Source organism: Diorhabda carinulata, chromosome 1 (genome assembly GCF_026250575.1).
Source record: "Diorhabda carinulata isolate Delta chromosome 1, icDioCari1.1, whole genome shotgun sequence".
Classification (NCBI taxonomy): domain Eukaryota; kingdom Metazoa; phylum Arthropoda; class Insecta; order Coleoptera; family Chrysomelidae; genus Diorhabda; species Diorhabda carinulata.
Genome location: NC_079460.1, coordinates 26,503,503 through 26,511,563, shown reverse-complemented (window position 1 = coordinate 26,511,563; position 8,061 = coordinate 26,503,503). Strand labels below are relative to the sequence as shown.

Here is an 8,061-nt window from a genome sequence, read left to right as displayed (position 1 = left end):
AAGAAAGTGATATCTACAATTTTTACTTATCACAGTGTTTATCTTCAAAATTTGTTTGTGTTTTCAAAATAAGTTTAGTCTTTGAATAATAGTAGTAATCTAAATATATGAATCAGCAAAAAACCATTTTAACAGGTCATAATTTGAATTGTCCCGCCATGTACGCTTCCATGAAAAATACCGCGTTTACAAGTCTACGCTATGATGCAGCGCCACAGTGGCGTTAGAATAAGTAGACGGAAAAATAGTTCTTACATATTTCAGGAATTATCTAGTGAAACTCTTATAAAAGTTGAGAAATATTATTGTAAAGTGTCGTCAGAAGTGTTATTAATGCGAGAATATAAAAATATTTGAAATAATTTCAAGGTAAATAGTGAAATAACGACGTAAAATGTTGGCGTAGGAATCTGATCTCTACCCATAACCGCCATAACCTCCATTCGTGTTATTGGAGTAGATACGGAATTAAGTGAGTGTCAGATGTGTCTACCAATTTGGATTATTCGAAAAGTTATATGGTTTTATTTATTTTCAGCGTAAAAAAGGTGATCTAGTGAGTAATTTATTATGTGTTTAAAAAGATTAGAGTGCAAATTAGAGGACCAAAATGAAGAAAAGCTTCCGTTGTTGACTATAACGGCGGGGTGTTGGCAACGATCGGCCGTGCTAGATCGCAGCCGTTTTTCTTAACATGGCTGCAACGCAGGCCGAAAAGCAACAAAATGACGTGAATAGTGATAAAGTGCAGTCAGATCAGCATCTGAACGTGCGGAATTCCTTATTACAAAATGGAACCGATAAGAGTGTTCGTGGAAGTGGCGGTATAGTGCATACAAAGGCTAAAAACACCGGCAGCAAAAACCTCGCCATAGAAATGAGTCAATACCGACAGGATAGTAGCGGTTGCGGCTCAACTACTGTTCCTGGACAGACAAACTCTAGTTCGGGCCCCACGTCCACCAGTGTCCCCGGTCCAACCTCCGAACCCAGCATCGGCGGAGAGTCTGAACCGTCGGCTGGGGGCACAACTACCGCTACAGACTCAAATATTTATTCGACAGAGGGTCCTCCCACCCCATCGCCAGCCGACGGTCACGGTTACAGTTTTCCTTATGGAAGAGAAGTGCATAATAGCGGAGAAGGTGGCATCCACTCTTTTGGACCGCGACAACCATTTGGAGCCCCAAAACAAATGCCCCCACATCAGCCTCATCAACGCTTTCTAACGGGACCGTCGATATCCCAGTCCTCGGGCCCTACGCCTACGTTGAATCAATTATTGCAAAGTAACAATAATACAATGCCTCTCCGATATCCTAACAGTTATGGTCATCCCGACCAGCATTATAACCAGACTTGGCCACCACAGAAGCCTCTACAGCAGGGCTACGCTTCAGGTCCTCCGGGGGGTGGGGGGTCAGCACCAGTAGGTGTCCCACCAACATCTTCGTATAGGACACAGCCATCAGTAAGTAATTTTTAATGTTCATGTTTATCGTCATATCTGTCCTCGTTGTAGTGTGGAACACGTGTGCTGTCTCCTAAACTGTAGGTCTTAGCAGGAGAAACCACGTGCTAAAGTTTGTTTACCATTTATTGTTAACAGGATCATCAACACAACAGTATTACACGACTCCCGAATTGTTATCCTAATGTTATTAATTTGGTGCATCTATCATGCAACTCTCGTCCTTGAACTTGCCTCTACACTCGATTATGTACCTCCCACTTTGTTATTATGCAATCAGCTGACGTGTCGCAAACGTGAAGTCAAATACTTCCTCACACCCGCATGTATGTATATGTATATATATATATATATATATATATATATATATATATATATATATATATATATTCTATGAAAATCATTTTAAAATAACATGTGAAAATTAACGTCAAACTCAAAAGTCAGTTATATATTATAATTTACTATTATTATTAATATATATTTTATTATGTCTTGTCTATGATCCCATGTATATGTTAATAAACATAGTAACTTATTAGTACATTCTTTGTCTGCTTTTTTATATGCACAAAATATTGAAGGCACCCATATCAAGCAAAACAAACCCAATATTATTATTATATAATTGGACTAGGTTCATTATTAAATATTTTTATAATTATATCCGTGTTTTTAATGAACAATAATTTAAATATTACCAAAATCATATTTAGGAAGTACCTACATGGAATATATTTGTATAAACAATGTTGTGATAGGATAGTCCATTCTAGATAATTTTATATAACAAATAAATTTTATGTAATTTTGAAACTACTTAGTTACAATTTTCATGATGTTCAAAAAAACATTATTCAATGAATATGTCCAATAGTCCATACAAAAATAAATTCTATTGCTGCATTTCTGACCATTTTTTGTCAAGACTTGAAAAATTTAATCATACTAAATACATAAAAAACAATTTCAAATATTTTTCTCAAGCTTTTTCAAGTCAACATTTCAGTAAAGCTTTTAGTTAATTATAATAAAACTCAGTAATAAGGCACATTTTTAGCCAAAATATCTTATAAGAGTACTTATAATTTTTAGTTTTCAATTAATGGGGTAAAATATAGAATATTATGATAATGTATAGTTGAATAAGACAATGGCTTCTCAAATTTTCTGCAAAATAATTAAATAGGCAAAACTGCTCATGGTAAAGATCAATAATATTAAACTACTGTCACAGTAGGTAACTTTTAATTTTCCTCTAAAATAAGAAAGAAATTTTATGTATTCTTTCTACTATGTGCACCAAACTTAATTTTCAATGGTTAAGAAGTAGTGAAAATCGCCAACATGCTAGTATTCATCAGCATCCATGAATGTAATTGGACATCTTAACTTTGTGGCAGATGATCATTTTACATATTTGGACATGTAGTCCATTGGTTGGCGCGATCATAAGAGCAATTCTAAATTAAATTTTTATGTATTAATACTATATCTAATTGGGTTCTGTAAGTGGAATTAAAATATATAAAAAAAGTAGTTAAGTTATGCCAGGCAATTATATAGGTCCATACACTACTGCCAATTTAAAAAGAAATAATATACAAATAAATTCATCTATTTACTGGTATGATTTATATAGCTAATATAAATACATAAATTCACATGAATCATAGAGGTGAGAATGTAGTTTCACTAAAAAAATTAAAAAAATATATTAAAATTTTTAAGAAGAAAAAAATTAATTAAGCTTTTATTACTGCCATTTTGATAATAATTTTTAGTACAAAATATAATGCTGGTTTTAACACTATTTCTTTTTTATCATGTTTAGGCTTGCTTCTAGTAATAACTTCCAGATTTACTAAATTGTTTGTTTGATATTATTATGATGTAGAATTAATTAACCCTTACCTTGTATATTTATCGGATTTTTAGAGCAAAATGATTTTCATTAACCTGATATACTTAAATACGTCAAAAAACTGAGCCGAGTCAACCTCGGGCTCAATTGACTTGAATAAATGAATTGAATATTCAAATCCACAAAAGTAAGGAAATGTTTGAAAACTTCAGCATATATCAGGGAATTGATTGTGTATTCAATTATTTTTCCTATTACAAAATCAGGGATATATACTTTTCAAGTCTATGGAACTATTTTTGGTTAGGCAGCGTTAAATATAAATAACTATATCTGTACACTGCCAAACGGAACCTGAAATATTATTTTGCCCCTTAGCAATGTACCTTATTCAGAGCTACTATCATTGTATTACCTAATTTGTATATTCAGAGAATTTGTTTTAAATGATTGAGTAATAGAAAGGCTAATATCATTTTCATAACATTGGATAGTTTGTATATACATACAAGGTGTACCAATATTACGACAAACTTTAGTATATGGGTTATTTTAAGATGTACCAAAAATGTTAATGATAAAAATATTAGAGAAATCAAAGTCTATATTTTGAAATTGTCTCGAACTATATAGAGTGTTGTATAATTCCGTTACAAACCAAACATGGGATTTTTCAAATGATACTCCATACATTATATTTTTTTGAAGCTGTTAATGTGAAGTTTTGTTATATTATACAGAGTCATTTAAAAGTTATAGACACTTTTATATGAAAACCATATGTAAATCAACTCTCAGTAGCTGTGATTTTATGGGAAAAATTTATTCTATATAACAAAGTTTTGTGATATACAATATATTTGAATTTGATAAAATTTTAATTATTTTTTTTTTCGTATACAGAGTTGACGGGAACTCCAACCATTAATTTGCTTCTCTCTAATTTTATAGCACAGATGGAATCTTTGATGATGTAACTTCAATTTTTGTTGATCATCCCTTATACCCAAAGTTTATTGAAACAGTTATTTTGTAATATTGTTAACCATAATTGATATTAACCTGTTACATTTTCTCACCATTTCATTGGAATAATAAAAGTATAAGCCTTTCATTCCAAACAAAAAAAGACACCAAAAGTATACTCCTAATCATAGCATAAATTCAATGCTACATTTATTTATAGATTGGAAAGCTCCTCTGATTCTCTTTCACATTCTCTCTGGTAGCTGGGGTAGTATTATAAACCTTATTTTTTACAAGTCTCATGAAAAGAAATGTTAAATCATGAGACAGAGTTGGCCAGTCAGTTAAAACCATCTTTTGATCCACTTGTTTTAGAATACGGTATTGAGATGATCTCCTATTGGCGCAGTATTATGAACAGACGCACTATCATGCAAATTGCAAACACCAAATTTGTCGCCAATATTGAGTAGAACGAATCCAACTGGCAGGTGATTTTTAGAAAATTTAAAAATACCACAGCAGTTACTCTTTCATCAAAGAAGTATGGTCCTATCATGTGATCCCCTACAATTCCACCCCTCCATCAGCTATTACGGGTAGGGGTGGGCAAAATAATCGATTAATAGGGTGATCGATTTTTAAAAATAATCGGTAATCTATTAATCGAAAAATATCGATTAATGGATGTGGACAACACCCTGTGAGAATTTGGTTTTATAAAATACAATGCTTCTTGCCTATTTTCAATGATCAAAAATGCATGATGGTTTTGGTACAGTTTAATTGAATTTAGAAGAGAGTTTTTAAGTGGCTTTATTACAAAGTAAAAGACTGAAATAGTTATTTGTATGCTTAGGCTGCTAAATATCTTTTTAACGTACCGAAAGAACAGTTATCGCCGAGACCACTTGCGGCCGAGGCAACATAATCTTGAGGTCGTTAAAAAGTTTCGCGGCTATGGCATACACACTATTTTTCGCACAATCGTTAAAATAATTCAATTTAACGATTAAAAAATTTATTTTCTGAATAATTACTTCAATATAATTCAATATAAGAATCTTACTTCCAAATATGTTTTGTAGGTTCATTATTTGGTTTGTTTTTATTGGGAATCTAACCATAATGTCTTCTGTATGTTCCTAGTGGTATACTCGCTCTTTATCTTGTTTTTTTTGTAGGAATCAAACCACAATCGTTCTTTTGAAGCTTTATTTCCGATTTTCGAATAATCGAAAATTGATTATTTTCGATTAATCGATTATTTCCAATTTATCGATTATTTTGGATTGATCGATTATTTTCGATAAATCAATTATTTTATATAATCTATAATCGATTACATTTTTTGATAATTGTCCAGCCCTAATTACGGGTTGAGACATTTGGATTAGAAGTTGCATAATAACGATGACAATTTCATCCATTTCTATGAAAATGTGAGTCATCTACAAAAGCACCAAATAAAAAAAATTCCTCTAAATGGATAAGAAAAGGAGGTCCATGCAGTTGGCCCTCCAGATTTGATTTTAATGCAATTTCTTATGGGGGCACGTGGAAAATATTGTGTATAGTACTCCATCAACTACTATGATATGAAAATTTGAATTAGAAACTTGTTTGCTGCAATTACACCTGACATTTTAAGAATTGTTAGACCATCATTTGAGCGTAAGGTTACACTCAGTATTACAGAAAATGGTGTTCAATTGGAACAATTTATTTTTTCTTTGTTTAACTGTTTGAACATTTCATAACATATATTACTACTTTCTTTTTATTTCATAGAAGTTGAAAGAGGAAACTAAGAATGCTATTCAATGTATTAAAAATATAAGGGGTGCTACATTTGAACTAATAAATTAATTGGTGATAGAATTTCCCCAAAGTGATTGTTAATATTTGAACACCCTATTAGCACATAATAGGGTGTTCAAAGTATCCTAAATCACAATCGTGAACTAGCCGAAATTAAATGGATTCATTAGGATCAAGACCCATACCATAAGTAGCGCCATAAAACGAAATTGTGCATTATATCACACAAAGAAAAAAACACATTTAAAACAAAAACATTTATTAAGAGGTACAAATGGATATATAAAACACAATGAATAAACATTTATCAGATAATAGTTTACATCATGTTTGTTTTTATTAGTTTTTATATTCTTTTTAAAAATTTTTACATATAATAATATATTCTATCTAGGCGGTTTAACGTCATTTTTAAATATGTTTATTATATTTGAGAGACTGGATCACTGTATAATATATTTGCAAGACTTTTAGTTAAATTATCAATAGTACACATATTAGATAAATGAAGTATAATGCTTCCATAATTAAATGCCAATTGAATGATCCGTTGTTCAATGATTTTTTTTTGTAAAGAAAAAATTTTCCTATTCTTGCACGTTACTAAAAAATGACTTTTTCCTGGTTCTCTCAGCAGAACACTATCTTTGATGAAGAATTATAGTTTCGTGTGTTCTCGTTAGGGCTTCTATAATTCGAAAAGTCACCAAACTTTTGAGCTTTCTTTTAAATAAGTGTCGAATGCATTCAGGTAGAAATATAATTTTTCATTTCGAACGATTGTTGCTCTTGCATCGCTCGGGAAATAAATTGCTTTCCCTACCAAAAATACATTTCTTTCTGCTTAAGTGAATAATATACTATTTTCTCAACGCACTCATAATAAAGACAGCAAATCTTGCTTCTTTTGCGGAACAAATTCGCATTATACTACTTGTGTCATCTCCAAGACATTCATTTCTCCGCCAGCACTTATCGAGGCCACCCATCTTCATAGCTTCAGCCGAGAAAACTCGGAAAGTCATTTTTTAAGTGACGTCTCCAAAAAAATTCATTGTTTCCGCAGCATTTAATTAGCATTAGTCGATCATTTAATTATACAGGCCCTAAAGAGGCCACATAAGTCTATAATTCTTCACTAATAATGGTGTTTTGCTGAGAAAACTTGGAAAGTCATTTTTTTAGAGATGTCTCCGAAAAATTCATTTTTTCTGCAGTATTTAGTTAGCATTCATCGAACATTTAATTATACAGGCCCTAACGAGGCCACAAGAGTTTATAATTCTTCACTAATGATAGTGTTTTGTTGAGAAAACTTGGAAAGTCATTTTTATCGTGACATCCGCGGAAAATTCATTTCTTCCATAGAATTTGATTAGTATTCATGGAGCATTTAATTATAAAGGCCCTAACGAGGCCACACGGGTCTATAACTTTTCACCCAAGATAGTGTTATGCTTACAAAATCCGGAAAAAGTATTTTTTTTCGTGACGTCCAAAAATAGGAAAACATTTTTTGTAAAAAAAAATTTTTTCTTCCATTGAACAACGGAGCATTTAATTATAGAAACATTCTACTTCAATTAGCTATTGATTTTGCATCATTAACTTTCATTGCTCTGCTAACATTGTCTAAAGTTAGCAACAGCCAATTTCTCAAAAACTTCCACAACAGAAATTCCGTAGTATGGCATTTAGCATTTTTCTGCTTGTTGTTTTTTCTGTCTGCTCATATTGATGTGCTAACTTTAGTGACATTAATTAATAGGGTATATAAAACATTTGTTGGTTTTTATTTTCGCCGCAATGGTCTGAACTGAAATTGAAGATATCATTGACTTGATCGTTGAATAAAGATTTATGGCAAGCTTCACTCTTCTTAATTTTTTTTTGTGATAAATTCCAGTAACATATTCTGTTGTTTGTTTTTTATAATTTA

At 31.6% G+C, this 8,061-nt stretch overlaps 1 protein-coding gene across 12 annotated transcripts in view; it reads left to right on the top strand.

Annotated features, from left to right (window-relative positions):
• The first annotated feature begins 211 nt into the window (after positions 1–211).
• Positions 212–8,061, top strand: part of LOC130890825 (trithorax group protein osa) — an 80,395-nt gene continuing 72,545 nt past the window's right edge. For 9 of the 12 annotated variants that reach the window (XM_057795279.1, XM_057795220.1, XM_057795269.1 and 6 more), the window contains exon 1: positions 224–1,471. In XM_057795279.1, coding sequence (XP_057651262.1) covers positions 695–1,471 — 777 coding nt within the window. In that variant the 5' untranslated portion in view covers positions 224–694. Of the gene's footprint in view, positions 1,472–8,061 lie in introns of all 12 variants that reach the window. The other 3 variants (XM_057795261.1, XM_057795183.1, XM_057795202.1) reach the window with 2 other exon arrangements.